Source organism: Haliotis rubra, unplaced genomic scaffold (genome assembly GCF_003918875.1).
Source record: "Haliotis rubra isolate DU_JTF1 unplaced genomic scaffold, ASM391887v1 Scf2037, whole genome shotgun sequence".
Lineage (NCBI taxonomy): Eukaryota > Metazoa > Mollusca > Gastropoda > Lepetellida > Haliotidae > Haliotis > Haliotis rubra.
In genome coordinates, this window is record NW_025766045.1 from 1 (window position 1) to 17,500 (window position 17,500).

The 17,500-nt window shown below is 43.4% G+C and overlaps 1 protein-coding gene across 1 annotated transcript; it reads right to left on the minus strand.

Moving 5' to 3' along the window:
- Positions 1-3,846: 3,846 nt before the first annotated feature.
- On the minus strand, positions 3,847-12,249 carry LOC124275881. The gene is made up of 5 exons (XM_046711565.1): positions 12,042-12,249; positions 5,613-6,514; positions 4,895-5,488; positions 4,374-4,566; positions 3,847-3,858 (listed from the first exon to the last, which is right to left on the minus strand). The coding sequence occupies exons 2-5, from the start codon at positions 5,954-5,956 to the stop codon at positions 3,847-3,849; spliced, it is 1,143 nt and encodes a 380-aa protein (XP_046567521.1). The 5' UTR covers positions 5,957-6,514; positions 12,042-12,249.
- Between the last annotated feature and the right edge of the window lie 5,251 nt (positions 12,250-17,500).

Sequence of the window (17,500 nt, forward strand, 5' to 3'; positions counted from 1 at the left end):
TTGTCTTCAGATCAGGCTAGCTGACTTGGTTGACACATGTCATAGCACCCCAGTTGCGCAGATCGATGTTCATGCTGTTGATCACTGGATTGTCTGGTCCAGACTGGATTATTTACAGACCGCCGCCATGTAGCTGGAATATTGCTGTGTGCGGCGTTAAACAATAACCAAACAAAATAAAACAATCTACTTGTTACTTAAAATATTAAACGTAAATCCTTTCGGAATGCATATTCAGAATATTTTAACATAGATTTACATTAATTGTACACTCATTATCCTAATGGGTCACATGTTCACATGCAATGTCTGATTCCTAATTGTATTAGTGAGTGAGTTGTGTTTTACGCCGACTATTGCAATTTTCCAACATTATCACTATGGGACACCAAAACCAGGGTTCACACAACCACACGCTGTGTGGAGAATCGAACCAGACCCTCCGCCGTGAAGAGAAACGAGTGAGTGAGTGAGTTTGGTTTAACGCCGCTTTCAGCATTTAGCAATATTCCAGCAATATAACGGCGGGGGACACCAGAAATGGACTTCGCACATTGTACCCATGAGTGGAATCGAATCCGGATCTTCGGCGTGGCGTGACGAGCGAACAATTTAACATCAAGGCTACCAAACCGTCCCTGTGAAGAGGAATACTTATGTCAGAGATAATGTTTTACCATCATTTTGCTGTAATGCTTGAACAACTTCTCCTCATTTGTTTGACCAATGCTCCACCCTCGTGGACATGACTGCTTCTTCCTGCGGGGGTCAAAATTTGGCCTGAAACGAGAAAAGACATGATGAGACATTGAGGATGTGTGGATTATTATTATCATAGCCGATTTCTTTTCTCACAAAACAGATATGTGCAGCTCGTCTGGGCTATGTGGATGGTTTGCTTGGTTTTATAGTTTTAGGGTGACGCGGGCCAATAATAGGCTTATTTGCGCCCTGACTATGAGGACTAAACATGTGGAGTTGCCTCCCTTCACTGCGGGTTCGTATACCGGCCTTTGTATCCTAGTTGCGAAGATGGATGTTCTCGATATTGATCACTGGATTGTCTGGTCCACACCCTTTTTATTTACAGACCGTATAGCTGGAATAGTACTAAGTGCGGCGTTAAATAACCATCAAACCAACAAACCAACCAAACCAACAAACCAACCAACCAACAAACCAACCAACCAACCAACCAACAAACCAACCAACCAACCAACCAACCAATCGAATCCCGGTTTGCCCTGATTGTTTCTAGGTTATGATGTCTAGCATCATGGTTTCACCATAGTGGGAAACGTCAGGAGCGGTGGGTAGCCTGGTGGTTAAAGTGTTGGCTCGTCACGCCGAAGACCCGGGTTCGATTCCCCACATGGGTACAATGTGTGAAGCCCATTTCTGATGTCCCCCGCCGTGATATTGCTGGAATATTGCTAAAAGCGGCTAAAAACTAAACTTATTTTTATGTCCTTAAATGTCCAAAGTCCCTCTCATCTGCGGGAACCAGGCTCATATGCTTTCTGTTAGCCTCTCTCCCTTAAGACAGTAACAATGTTATCTCAGGGCGATGTCATTTATAATGTCTTCAAAAGTCCAAAGTAATATCTCATCGCACCCATGGTGTTAATCTACATCACTGGGTAGACCCTGCATTAACGATATATTTAAATGGATAAGTTATGATATGATACCATACCTCTTTCCAAGCTCTTCCTTGGTGACGAACTGAGGCCGTCTTCTGACGCGTCGTCCTTTAGAAGTGGACATATTTGTCTGCATCATTTGATCAAACATCAGCTTATATCTGAACCCAGTCGTTCCATAGTCGAGGGATCCATTTGTGTCTTGTTGGTATGCACTCTCTATACTGTCACTGTTGGCCTCGGTGGTATATCCGCCGGTGCCCTTCAAATGTAAGTTCTTGATAAATAATTCTTAATGGTAGTGTCGCGGCGGTTGGGTAGCCTAGTGGTTAAAGCGTTCGCTCGTCACGCCGAAGACCCGGGTTCGATCCCCTACATGGGTACAATGTGTGAACCCATTTCTTGTGTCTCCTGCCGTGATATTGCTGGAATATTGCTAAAAAACGGCGTGAAACTAAACTCACTCACTCACTACATACTAATGTCACTTCTTCCAGGTATTATACTCAACCAAATTAGAAACTTGACACACATTTATTTGGCAATTTATTTGGTAATTCATTTGGCAATTCCTTTTGGTTTCTTGTTGTGTTATACATACGGCAATGGCATGTTTAGAAGATAAAGCTACTCTGTTTTCAATTTTGCGGTCCTTTATCGTGGATTTAAGACCGCTAAATGTAATTTAAAAACCGAAAGCGCTAGAAAATTGAAAACAAAGTAGCTTTATCTTCATTCTAGCACGACTGATAAGCGTTTTCCTGCTTTATTTCAGGAAACAATATGCTTTTATTTGTAACAAGTAGCATAAATAGATAAAAATAAATACAGTTTACACTGCGAGCAAGCCAAAATATTTGAGTTTTCTCAAGTGAATTATTAACTTCCTCTACTGTATGACAATCGACTCGCTCCAATTCAAGACGTGAACTCGCTAAGTTTAGTCGCCGCTAACTTTATTCAGGGAAGTAACTGTTGACAACCACGCTAATATTCCGAATTTGGAAAAGACCTGACGAAACAGTGACATGCCAGCTTTTATGAGGGAAATTACTGGGCATTACGGCCGGACGCAAGCGGACTGGTTAGGACGAGTGGGCCGATGTGTGTTGTCGACGTCATGCCCGCTAGATCTAGACTCAGTGTTAAGTATGGTGGAATGCCGCTTTTGCGCTGCTGACGAATTTTTCTGCTTCGAAGTTTCAAACCATTCGCTTTTTACTTCAAAAGCACCAAAGATGTTGCCGAGGAAGAAATCGCGACGTGACGACATGTTTGTTTACAATCAAAAGGGTCAACGACCTGTTTGTTTACAATCAAAAGGGTCAACGACCTGGGCATCGCACCATGATGACGTAGAAATCTGTTTACGTGTCGGGATCGAGCCCACCTGTGACCGGGTGTAAGAACCTAGGAGTCAACTTTGTGTGCAGACTCTTTCAGTGTTGTCACAACCCCTAGTGTACAGTACACAACCCTGTGCACTTAAAAGAACCCAAGAATCCGTTGGTATATGACCAGATGGTGGCCACATGAATACGTGCAAACACCCAGTTGCGAGTACAGCAACGTGCAGTAAACTTGGACAAAGTACTGGGACAGTCCACCCAGCTGTGAATGGGTACCTCGTTAGGATGAGAAAGCCACAATAACTCAGTGCGCCTAGTGGTTGCAAGAGTTGTATACTCCCCAGGGAGTTGAGATTGATAATACGATGTGCCGTTGAGATTGACATCCAATGATCGAGGGAGAAAATACCAGCGCCTTGAGCATGCTGTAGTTGCCTGGATATGTGTGCTATATAAATATCCTATTATATTACATATATTATATCACCGCAAGAGAGTGAGTGAGTTTAGCTTTACGTCGCATTTAGCAATATTCCAGCAATGTAACCGCGGGGGACACCAGAATGGGCTTGACAAATTGTACTCATGTGGGAAATTGAACCCGGGCTTTCGGCGTGATGAACGAACGAACGCTTTAACCACTAGACTACCCCACCGCCTTATATGACGACAACCTCTTCTTGCAGACGGTTTTTTTCAGAGGTCGTGTGTAAGCACACACGATAATGAATCGACTGCGCACCACACGTATCCAAGTAAGAGGACATTCTTTCAGCGTCAGGGCCCAGGATTAACAATCCAATGAGATAATGTCCGGCCTGTTGTCTTTTCAGCAGCACAGTGTTCAAGTTACTTTAGGCCTTTGCCTGCAAATTCACCAGGTCTCTATCCCACAGACCCTGCGTCGGATAAGTGAGTGAGTGAGTGAGTTTAGTTTTACGCCGCACAAAGCAATGTTGCAGCTAAATAATCGAGTCTGTACCAGACAATCCAGTGATCAACAGCATGAGCATCGATCTGCGCAATTGCTGTGTCGGATGAAATGAAGAAGGTCTACGCTATGTTCTAAATCCGATAACGTTCGTGATTTGGCAGCAGAGTTAAAGAGATTGTGGCCAGCCTTTCCACCATTCTTTCATTCCTATTTGATAGACTCCATGTGTCTGCATTGCACTGTTGTTCCCGTTACCCACAGTGGGTATACCCATTGTGTTATTGTTTCTTGACCCCTGCCTTGACTCGTAACGTTAAATATGCCCTTTTCTTTTCAATCTTTTCAAATTTTGCAAAGCAATTTCTTTTGTGGCTTCACACATTGCTTATGTTGTTGTCGGAATCGTACTCTATTAACGATTACTTAACAAGGAATTCGTGGACTTACCGTTTTGCCATATTCCATCCAAGTTCCAGAGTCGTCTTCCCAGTACCATCGCCATTGAGTTGCCCACTTATACAGTGAAGGTTGCATCCTGGGAGAATTGGATGACGGAGTGGACAGTCGCCGCAGTGAGATCTTGGTCTTCTTGCTCAAGCCTGTCATTTCCTCAAAACTGACACGGACAAGATCTCCTTTCCTGAAAGGAAACCTCATGAATGACCTCATGAATGACGTCATGAATGTTTGTTTGTTTGTTGCCGCACTAATCAATATTCCATCTATTTGGCGGCGGCGCTGACTTGGTTGACACATATCGTATTCCAACTGCGTAGAACGATGCTCATGATGTTGATCATTGGACTATCTGGTCCTGACTCGTTTATTTACAGACCGCCCCAATATAGCTGCTATATTGCTGAGTGCGGCGTTAAACTACAAACAAATCAATCCATTGATAAAGGTGATATAGCAGGAATAAATTCCAAAGCGTCAATCACTCACGTATAAAACTAGTAACATCTCACCTGTAGGCAACAGGACAACATTCTTCTCCCGGGTCAGAGTACGTCTTCTCCAGTTCAGTGTTGGTGGCATTATCAAAGTCATTCCATGCCTGCTGTCCTTGTACATCAGTCTCTGTATGCTGCCATTGGTAGATCATTGGTCGATGGTGTTTTCCACATTTGTCACCCCGTTGGCACTTTCGAAATTTATGCATACAAATTTCATCGGTATTTATTTCAACGGGTGCTTTCTGGTCTTTATTTGTCCGTTTCTTTGGTCTAGTTTGGGGTAAAGGTCCCTCCCTACCAGGTAGCTTTGGGTATTGAGACTCATAATTCTGTTGGTAAGAGGGTCCTGGTCTAGTTTGAGGAAAAGGTCCCTCCCTACTAAGTTGCTGTGGGTATTGAGACGCATGATCCTGTTGGTAAGAGGGGCCTGGTTGTGGATGGGCCCATCCTCTAGGAGGTTGACGCTGCGTGACACCATACTGCTTACAGTATGGTGCAGCTGCTTGTGAAGCCATTTGCGACCATGAAAATGGCTTACATTGTTCATATGGCTCTGCTGTTGGTTGGGTTAAGGGAGCCTGCCCCATCATTGGCTGGGCGGTCTGACTGTTTACATCTGGATATGGGTTTGAATGTTGCGATGGGGGAGGGAGTGCGAGATCTATCAGTGGTTGAGGACGGTTACGAATCTGTGACAGTTCCTCTCTGTTGTCTCCTCTATCTCTAAAACCTCCCCCCTCCTCCCCTTCCATCCCTTTCTCCTCTCACTCCTCTACCCCTCATCTGTTTCCCTTGTCCACGGCATCTTTGGATTCCTCTTCCAGAGTTACCTCTGTTACTTCTTCCTCCTCTTATTCCGGATGAAGCAAGATGACTTTCTGATTTGCTTCTAGAAAGGGGTAAAGGAGACAAATCAAGTTCTCGTAAATCGCCAAGAACTTCCTCTTCAGGTGTCTGGGTATCAAGACCGTGCTTCTCGAGTATTTCAGTGACACTCTTCTCTAAGATACTGTGCCCTTCACAATCCGCTCCACGTGTGCAAGATCCAGAAATGTAATCTGGACATAAATGCATACGGAAACACTTCGTTGGAGAGTCCTTGCAGGTTTTTTTGTTGAAACTTGTGACAAAGCTCAGGCGTTGTGACTACACACCTGTTCCAAGGACACCTGAAGATATTCCTCAAGTTTTCTAGACTCAGCTTGTCCAGTCCATAAGGTTGAAGAACTCTCTGGTTGTGGGGAGTATTCAGGTTGTGACCAAAAATACAGTTATTGCTTCTGCAGACGCCAGAGAGCAGAAAATACTTGCAAATATGTAAATCTCCACAGTTTTCACCACTGGAGCACGTCCCTCTATTCATAACATGTTTCTTACAAACTGCAAGGCTAATTTCAATTCTAGCAGAAGTGGATAATAGGCTTTCGCCCTCTGATACTACCACTACACTTGGGAAATTTTCCAGCTTCCTTTTTAGTTGAGTAGCATCATCCAAACTTCTACTCTTCATCTTCTTCAGGGACTGAAAGATTGTCAGCAATGATAATTCACATCGTTTTTGGGCAGATAAAATCTTCAACACATTTATTTCCAAGTCGTCTTCAGTGTCCATCTTGTAAGATAGTTGTTTAGCTGAAAAGAAATCAGCTGATAGAAACGTTATGCAACTATTGATGCAGGTCATCTATACTGCATAATGAATGTATATTTGTCAAACCACCTGGTATCATAATTGACATTCAATTATCTATTCATTCATTTTCACTATTATTTCCCATTTGCGCCTAATGGATTTTGTTTTGGCTTATTTTCCGAGTTAAATTCCGATGTTAACATTATATATTTACACCACGGTTATGATTATTTCACCTCATTCAAATTCAAGGCAACATCTAATTGATGCGTCTGTGTCAGGCAATGGTGGAGAACATCTGAACAAGGTGACACACAAGAACCAAAATAGAAAATATCCCTCCGGAATATCTGCCGCTTTTCTGTGTTCATTGGATGGAGGGTCTGCCACTACCCTATCCTTGGGCCCGCCAGGAGAGCGACGGTGCATTGTGTTTGCATTTGTATTGTTTTTGCATTTATTTTGTAATTGTCTATTTTGGTTGCTGAAACTCCCCCCTGCCCTGCAGATTTTAAGGCTCCTATAACCGAACAATAGCTGAACGCTTATTCTGACACCAGTACGAATGGGAAAATGGTGACACCCGATAAACAATCGACGGAATGGGATACGCGTTTACCTAAAGTCATAAGTAGTATACACAACAGGGGTACGAGATCACTTCCAACAAAAGACTTTATTTCATAAATAAAGCCTTTATCAGGCCCTTATCTCTCTCCGCTAGTGTGCATACCACTTTCGAATCCCCAGCAAAATTCCTGGTCACTATGACCGCGAATCAGCACTTTCCTGGTCACGCGGCCTATGACAAGCCAACAATTCCTGCACTATTGTGATCACTCGACAGGGAGGTAAGTGTTGTTTGAGTAGTATATGGAATAGCGAGAAAAAGACGTATAGGTACACCTAAGTCGATAAGCTCCAAACTATCCAATTCGGCTCCCAGAGTCACAAAAAAAAGTAGTGTTTCGCATTTGGGGGTTTGGACCTCTTTTTGGTTTTTCTTTGTGGTTTCTAGTAGTCTATCCAACCCAAGACAGGGTTTTCAGGAGAAAATCACCAGTATGTCGATGCAGGTGCACTCGAATTAGAGATACACTAGGTACATAGGTATAGAACACAACAAAATGCCTGGAACCAAGCTATCGCGCGAAGCCTATGCCGAGATCCGGTCAGGTCGTTTGTCCTTTTGAGAAGCGAAGAGGAAGTACCACACATCGCAAGTCAGATATACACGAATCCGAGGTGGTATAGACCCCGAGCCACAGACGATGACAACTCCGACATGGCGAAGTCTTCGAGGGTCTGCTGGAGAAGTGTCCCCACGTATTGCTTTCGGACCGAGAGAAACAAATCCTGGAGCAATCGGGGCACACCTTCTACGAGCGCTACCAGATCCCTCACCAGTTTCTGGAACTGTATTTGCTGTACTTTCGCCCATTCGTCGAAGATGGCAAAATAGTGGATTTTCGTCTACCTCTACACAACCAACCAATTTCGTCCCTCGGCGGGCAAACTCCGCATCGTTCTCGCGCAGACGACTACTATCCGGAACCCAAGGACAGGCACCACCGATGCACCGACTGCCTGGCCACTCTATCGAACTCCCGCTGTCTTCGAGCGAGACAACTCTACGTGCAAGTGCAGTGCCATCGACCACTGTGTCGACAGGAAGAAATGCGTTCTCTGGGAAAAGAAAGCAATAGACTACACACCCCAGGAGTGACTCCCACTCGAGGTTCCAGAAGTAATCGGGTTCGATGTCTGTATCTCGAATATAGAGAACCTGTACGACAACGCCTGCGCTTTCTGGAACATACGGTACGCACTGCCCTCAATTTGGTGGACTATTGTCCGTGCAAGGAGAAAGATTCTTGTCACTTCCAACAGCTATCGGGGAAGGCAGAGTGGCCAGGCAGTCGGTGCATCGGTGGTGCCTGTCCTTGGGTTCCGGATAGTAGTTGTCTGTGAGAACGATGCGGAGTTTGCCCGCCGAGGGACGAAATTGGTTGGTTGTGTAGAGGTAGACGAAATCCACTATTTTGCCATCTTCGACGAATGGGCGAAAGTACAGCAAATACAGTTCTAGAAACTGGTGAGGGATCTGGTAGCGCTCGTAGAAGGTGTGCCCCGATTGCTCCAGGATTTGTTTCTCTCGGTCCGAAAGCAATACGTGGGGACACTTCTCCAGCAGACCCTCGAAGACTTCGGGCCATGTCGGGAGTTGTCGTCGTCTGTGGCTCGGGGTCTATACCACCTCGGATTCGTGTATATCTGACTTGCGATATGTGGTACTTCCTATTCGCTTCTCGATAGGACAAACAACCTGACCGGATCTCGGCATAGGCTTCGGTTTGTTGGTTCCAGGCATTTTGTTGTGTTCTATACCTATGTACCTAGTGTATCTCTAATTCGAGTGCACTTGCATCGACATACTGGTGATTTTCTCCCGAAAACCCTGTCTTGGGTTGGATAGACTACTAGAAACCACAAAGAAGAAACAAAAAGAGGTCCAAACCCCCAAATGCGAAACACTACTTTTTTTTGTGACTCTGGGAGCCGAATTGGATAGTTTGGAGCTTATAGACTTAGGTGTACCTATACGTCTTTTTCTCGCTATTCCATATACTAATCAAACAACACTTACCTCCCTGTCGAGTGATCACAATAGTCATAGGCCGCGTGACCAGGAAAGTGCCGATTCGCGGTCATAGTGACCAGGAAGTTGACTGGGGATTTGAAAGTGGTATGCACACTAGCAGAGAGAGATAAGGGCCTGATAAAGGCTTTATTTATGAAATAAAGCTTTACAGAGTCTTTTGTTGGAATTGATCTCGTACCCCTGTTGTGTATACTCCTTCATAGCTGCAATCAATCAAGAAATCACTAGACAGATTGACGAAATAAGGGTTGACGCCATTAAAATGAAATCGGTGACTGCCTAATCATCTGCACCACCGACTGTTAAAAAAGTGAAGAAACTGTCTGACGGGTCAACGTGAGATATTTGTAACAGACCGGTGAACTCGAAGGACGGGATGCACGTTGCACTACTGATTCAGTGTGGTCCATCAAAACGTATAGTATCGATTGGGCTGGTATCAAAGAAGGTCAGCCCTATTTGTATTACCTGAAGGATGGACCAGGTCGAGGATTCATGAGAGAGGAATTACTAATCATACCTCACCACACGGTGGTACCTCCATTGAAAAAATAGGCAAAAATATGGGGGACATCGAATGATGGTCGACGCTGTATCTTTATTCTATCGATTGGGCATTATTTACGCTAAATAATGCCATAGGAGGAAGTGATGAGGAACATTGTTTGATGTCCGTGGCTCTTTTTCGATGGTGGTGGGAGCTGATTTGACCGCAGAGGTCCTCACAGAGGACCTGTTCTCGTAACCCCATCGTATATACTACTACTGATGTGAAAACCTGATGCCCATTTGACATTTATGGGGTATTATATGCTTTATGTTCTATTGATGTTGTTAAACGCCGCACTTCCAGCTATATAGCTAAGCAGTTGGTTGGCTGTTGTTTAACGCCGCACTTCCAGCTATATAGCTAAGTATTTGGTTGGCTGTTGTTTAACGCCGCACTTCCAGTTGTTTAACGCCGCACTTCCAGCTATAGTGTTTGGTTGGCTGTTGTTTAACGCCGCACTTCCAGCTATAAAGCTAAGCGGTTGGTTGGCTGTTGTTTAACGCCGCACTTCCAGCTATATAGCTAAGCGGTTGGTTGGCTGTTGTTTAACGCCGCACTTCCAGCTATATAGCTAAGCGGTTGCTAAGTGTTTGGTTGGCTGTTGTTTAACCCGTTTAACTTCCCGTTATAAAGCTAAGCGGTTGGTTGGCTGTTGTTTAACGCCGCACTTCCAGCTATATAGCTAAGCGGTTGGTTGGCTGTTGTTTAACGCCGCACTTCCAGCTATATAGCTAAGCGGTTGGTTGGCTGTTGTTTAACGCCGCACTTCCAGCTATATAGCTAAGCGGTTGGTTGGCTGTTGTTTAACGTCGCACTTCCAGCTATATAGCTAAGCGGTTGGTTGGCTGTTGTCTAACGCCGCACTTCCAGCTATATAGCTAAGCGGTTGCTTGCGTTGATGTACGTGCTTCCGGTTTCATCAAGGGAGGATACAATTATTAATAATTCCAGAAGGTTTATGAAACAAAATCTATAAACTCGCTAAATATTGTATTTTTTTACAAATTCATGAACAGCTACGTAATCGGACCATGTAATTAACTTCAGAATATTATAATAATTAGATATATTAAAAGGATGACAATAGTTTTTCGGTATCACGACGCATTGTTTTTGTTAATAACTAATTAAATCGAAAGTTGCTAATTTTTAGAAAATTGCGAACGTCAGTGTTTTCTCTTCACTAAAGAAAAAAAATATTGTTCAAATTGTAAAGAACTTATTTCATCATGAAGAAAACATTTGAGTAACCACTTGACGTGTCGAGAGGCGATTACATTTTTAAATCGCGGGGTTTTCGTTTTAAGGTACATAAATCACTTAAAGTTTATATGTTGAGAAAGCTGAGAATTTATGCATTCCATGCATAATTCAAATGAAACGTAAATACTACTTGGTCAATAGTTATTGCAAGGTTTGTTTGTGGTTGTCATTATGCTGCTCTCCAGCTTGGAGGGCATTAAACTTCCTGCACAGAGGTGAGGTGAGGTAAAATTGGCTTTAACGTCGCGCTGGAGAATATTTCGCTCATATGACGACGTGCATTCGTGTGTATGTGTAGGTGCGGCTGCTTGTACTAGCACAGACTGAAGCTGGTTTTATAGCCCTGCACAGAACACAATAATTGTGAATTGTTGTGCTTTATGACTCCATGTGTTATTATTGCCTCACACACAACATATATCTTAGGCTGCCACTGGCGATAGTTCCATTCAAGTGAGGACTCTCATACACTGTGGCATTCATACACTGGCTCCACGAAAGTGAATAGGCCACGATCATTCACTTAAGCCTACATATCCCCGTCACGCTTAATACCCACATGTTCCACGCTTATCTCCCTTGATAACACAACTGCTGACCTACAAATAAAGGTAAATCTATTCTAAACCGAACCATTTACGTGAGGCTCTTATAAAACAGCACAGGCCTCACTCTCACTGTCTCACAGTCAGTAAACCACGTTGTTTTCCCTACTACCTAGCCCTCCCTGCAATATTAAAGCCCTAAATGAATCAAGTCGAGATTTCCTCAGGTTCAGGAATCTCCCATCTAACTGGGCGTCCTTTTTTTACTATCAAAGTTATAATATTCAGAGATTAAGCGTAAGTCTACACTCTCAGGCACTTCAAGATATATTGAGCGTTAGAGTGTGAGACTTCTCATTTACCCGTTCAAACACACCCTGTCGCTGTATGTTTACATCTGACTGTTGACATGAACCTGGATCAATGGATCTGTCGTATTGTCGACTGTAATTCTGTACCCTAACACTGTACTGCAACACACACACATACAAAGAGAAATATGTTACCTGTGTTATGGTTGATGTTACAACTGCCACAAACAGCTTACTTGATTTGTGATTGCTTCCCTCGCCTTGTGGCTCAGACGCCTCGTTCTCGGAACTGTTACGTATCCTACTTTTTGTTTGTGATACGTTTCCGAGAAAAATACATTGTCCATGAAATGTACAGGGTAACGATCGATTTGGTGGTAGCGATAGGGCCGCCGCATTACTATCGATTCATTGAGTGAGTGACGAAGCACTTCGTACCGCGCTTCCGAGAAGAGAGACATTTCCAGAAATTGTAGACATTAAAGGGGAAGTGAAAGTGAAACTAGCAAGTGTGCAGATCTAGCCTCCCCCACTGCCTTCAATAGAATAACTAGCAATATATCACTACAGTGGAACTTGTATATTACGGACTTGCCTGGGACCGACTCGTTTGTCCTGATTATAAAGCAATCCGGATTAGTCAACTTTAGTCCGTTACCATAGACACTGCCATGATGAGTTCGCTGACATCGGGTGTGTTTGCAGAGATCAACTTTGCTAACAGTCCATCGTTTTCTTCATCGCCGTCTTCAGTTTCCTGGGCAGTAGGAAATCCACATTTCACGAATGATCCCTTGATCTAATGGCTTTTAGTCCGTAGTCCGTAATTGAGAGAGTCCGGATTATAAAACAAGCTTTGATAATAAATTAAGAACAATTTTGCCGGGACTCAGAGAAGATTATGTCCGGATTATGGAGAAAACCGGTTTACAAAGATTTGACAGAATCTACAGTAATTGTTTTGAAACTAGTCGTAGAAAAATAAAACATCTCACCATTAGACCACGATACAAAAATGTATATATATGATAATAGATCACTAGTAAGAAAGGCATGATCACTGTACTTTAAAATTAGTCGTAGAAAAATAAAACATCTCACCATTAGACCACGATACAAAACATGTGATGAAGGTCGATAGGAAACATACCTACTGTCTTGAAGGCCTTCATCACCACATACCTCAATCACTCAAAACGTGTGATGAAAGCCGATAGGGAACATACCCACTGTCTTGAAGGCCTTCATCCCCAAATACCTAAACCACATAAAACATGTGATGAAGACCGACAGGAAACATACCCACTGTCTTGATGGCCTTCATCCCGAAATGCCTCAATCACTCAAAACACACCCACTGTCTTGAAGGCCTTCATCCCGAAATGCCTTAATCACTCAAAAAATACCCACTGTCTTGAAGGCCTTCTTCCCGAAATACTTAACCACACAAAACATGTGATGAAAGCCGATAGGGAACACACCCACTGTCTTGAAGGCCTTCATCCCCAAATACGTAAATCACATAAAACATGTGATGAAGGCCGATAGGAAACATACCCACTGTTTTGAAGGCCTTCATCCCGAAATGCATCAATCACTCAAAACACACCCACTGTCTTGAAGGCCTTCATCCCGAAATGCCTCAATCACTCAAAACATACCCTATGTCTTGATGGCCTTCATCCCGAAATGCCTCAATCACTCAAAACACACCCACTGTCTTGAAGGCCTTCATCCCGAAATGCCTCAATCACTCAAAACGTGTGATGAAGGCCGATAGGGAACATACCCTATGTCTTGATGGCCTTCATCCCGAAATGCCTCAATCACTCAAAACTCACCCACTGTCTCGAAGGCCTTCATCCCGAAATGCCTCAATCACTCAAAACGTGTGATGAAGGCCGATAGGGAACATACCTACTGTCTTGATGGCCGTCATCCCGAAATGACCCAATCACTCAAAACACACCCACTGTCTCGAAGGCCTTCATCCCGAAATGCCTCAATCACTCAAAACATGTGATGAAGGCCGATAGGAAACACACCCACTGTCTTGAAGGCCTTCATCCCCAAATACCTAAATCACACAGTTAACCTAAATCACACGGCGTTAAAGAACAAGCAAGCAAGCAAGCAACCAAATACCTAAATCACACAAAGCGTGATGAAATCCGATAGCCCATGTTAAACGTGTTGTGTAATTTTAGATTTTATCGTCGACTCTTTGTGGCTCAGTAGAGGTTGGTGTGTTGCGTTGAAACTTTCTGAAGCATGAAGCATCATGTTTCCATGAGTAAACCATGCTAGAAAAAAAAGGTTTCGTTCAGTTTCTTGACACATTTATGTAGCAGACTGACTATTAATAGTTTGTAACACACGTACTGAATGAGTTGGGTTTTACGCCGCTTTTAGCAATGTTCCAGCAATATCAAGGCGGGGGACACCAGAAATGGACTTTACACATTGGACACATGTGGGGAATCGAACACGGGTCGTAAGCGTGACGAACTGAACTTTAACCATTAGGCTACCCCACACGCTCTGAGATGTCTTGTTTTATACTATTGATGTAGTAATCTTGTTTGTACCGACGGCATATAAACAATGAATTTGAGTCAATTCACATGCAGTGTTTACAAAAATAATTCACTTGCACCTAAGAGAACCGTGAAATTCCAGGTTAAACCTGGTCTTCAGCAACCAAGGGGTGACCAACGGGATCATACAGTCAGGCTCGCTGACTTGGTTGACACGCAATCATATCTCAGTTGCTTAGATCGATGCTCATGATGTTGATCACTGGATTGTCTGATACAACTCGATATTGTAAAGTACACCAACATATAGTTGGAGTATTGCTGAGTGCAGCGTTAGATAACAAACAAACAAAGAAATAAAACAAACAAACGTGCACCTACGCAGTGACACAGTGATGTGGAATTAGTATATCAATAAAATGATTGTGGAATAGACTGACAAGCGCGAATGTAAAAATATCTGTTCAATTCAACTACAGTAGGGTACGGTTATAATGAACCAAAAGGATGGTTATATCAGTCGGTTCGTTACAAGAGTGTTCGGTATAAGCGTAGTTCATTATACGCGTTGCGACTATAGTATACAGCAAGTGGCTGGAACAGAAAGACAGGTCGTTATATCAGTCGGTTAGTTACAAGTGAGTTCGGTATAAGCGTAGTTCACTGTTTACAGGATAAGTGGACGGGGTAACTGCATTGGGGTTGACCGTCGTGCTGAAGACAATTGCAGGCAATGAAAGTGTGTGTGTATGTGTGTGTGCTAGCGTAATCGTCTGTGTGTATGCGTGTGCTAGTGCAATTGTGTGTGTGTCTGTGTGTGTGGTGTAGTGTGGGTGAGTTAGTGCCACCGTGATTGTGTGTGTGGTCTAAATGTAAGTGTATGGGCGAGTGCCTGCGAATTTGTGTGCATATGGTGTAGTGTGGATGAGTTAGTGCCACCGTGTTTGTGTGTGTGGTTTTAATGTAAGTGTATCGGCGAGTGCCTGCGAGTTTTTGTGCATGTGGTGTAGTGTGGGTGAGTTAGTGCCACCGTGTTTTATGTGGTGTGTGTGTGTTAATGTAAGTGTGTGTGCTAGAGAGTGTTAATGTAAGTGTAATGTGTGTGTGTAGTGTAGGCTCTGTGTGTGTTAGTGCAACCGTGTTTGTATATGTGAACACACCCAGTAGAAGGCTCTTGCCTAATGTCAAGTAGAAGGCTCTTGCCTAATGTCAAGTAGAAGGCTCTTGCCTAATGCCAAGTAGAAGGCTCTTGCCTAATGCCAAGTAGAAGGCTCTTGCCTAATGTCAAGTAGAAGGCTCTTGCCTAATGTCAAGTAGAAGGCTCTTGCCTAATGCCAAGTAGAAAGCTCTTGCCTAATGCCAAGTAGAAGGCTCTTGCCTAATGTCAAGTAGAAGGCTCTTGCCTAATGCCAAGTAGAAGGCTCTTGCCTAATGTCAAGTAGAAGGCTCTTGCCTAATGCCAAGTAGAAGGCTCTTGCCTAATGTCAAGTAGAAGGCTCTTGCCTAATGCCAAGAAGAAGGCTCTTGCCTAATGCCAAGTAGAAGGCTCTTGCCTAATGCCAAGAAGAAGGCTCTTGCCTAATGCCAAGTAAGGCTCTTGCTGAACGGTGTGCTAGTAAAGTCTGTGATAGACTTACAACGAAATTATGTCCACAGTAGTCTTTTCCTTAAGGTACGGCGGGGCCGGGAATCGACACACGGACCTTCCCCTCTCCAGACAGACACTGAGCTACTACACCACGGATGCGCTCTAGGATTACTTCTGCTCTGGATCAAAGAGAACACGGCACTGGGACTATACTACACGTTCACGTATCGTGAGAAGGAAGTAACATCCCCAGTCTGTTATGTAACTAAACAATTATACATTCACCGGCTGTATATATGTTAGAGTGCACGTCACACGTCAAATAGTCTGTTTCAAGTCCCCGAACCACATATTTTCCCTCCTGCCCAGCTATTCCCGCAGTTCTAAAGCCCTAAATGAAGCAAGCCTAGATTTCTTCAGGGTTTGAATATCCCTTCTCACTGGTTCTCCTTTTCAATTTAAAAGGAATTGTTTGTTTCAGTCAAAATTATATGCATTCAGAGACTAAGTGTTAGTCTAATTGTTAAAGTTCTCAAAACAGCTGTAGACAACCTCTGTGCAGTGAGTGCTTCACAACAGCCAAGTCACAACAACCTACTTTCGTTATTGTTATACCTGAATGTAATATCCTACCTGAACGGTGACGCGAGTTCTCGATGACATGAAGCGTTACGAGTTGCCTGCATTGAAATGTCATTTTCATTTTATGGTTAATCAATGCAGCGCTTTTGACACGAGACAAATAACAGGTGAGTTTAGTTTACTCTGTAATAAATGTCCGTCCATGTACGTTACAAGGATATATCGAATGTCACCTTTCCGTTGTATTAACTAAAGTCGCCATCTTAATACCCTACTTATGCTGAAACGCCATGATCGGGACACCTTGTACCCGACAGCCATATTTCTGTTTGATGAGATATATTTGACTTTATTTTTCGAGTTTTGAATAATTTCAGGTTGCATATTGACATTTTATTACTATCACTTCATTAATTACCTACTACTACTGCTACTACTGCTACTACTACTGCTGCTGCTACTACTACTACTACCACTACTACTACTACTACCACCACTGCCACGTCACCGTTACTACTACAACCACCACCACTACTACTACAATTACTACTACTACTTTTACTACTACTACAACAACTACTACTACTACTACTACAACTACTACTACTACCACCACCGCCACGTCACCGTTACTACTACCACCACCACTACTACTACAAGTACTACTACAACAAATTACTACTACTACTACTACTACTACTACTACTACTACTACAAGTACTACTACTACTACTACTACTACTACTACTACTGCTGCTACAACTACTACCACTACTATTACTACACCCACTACTACTACCATTATTATTGCCTAAAACATTTTTCGCGTCGTATCCACCGCTAAGCGGTGTTCACAGTGACGCTACATTAATTCAACCTATTATGATCGAGTTCATTCTCAGATCCAATGGACGAATATATGGGCCAGGGGTAAATGTGTTTGTTTA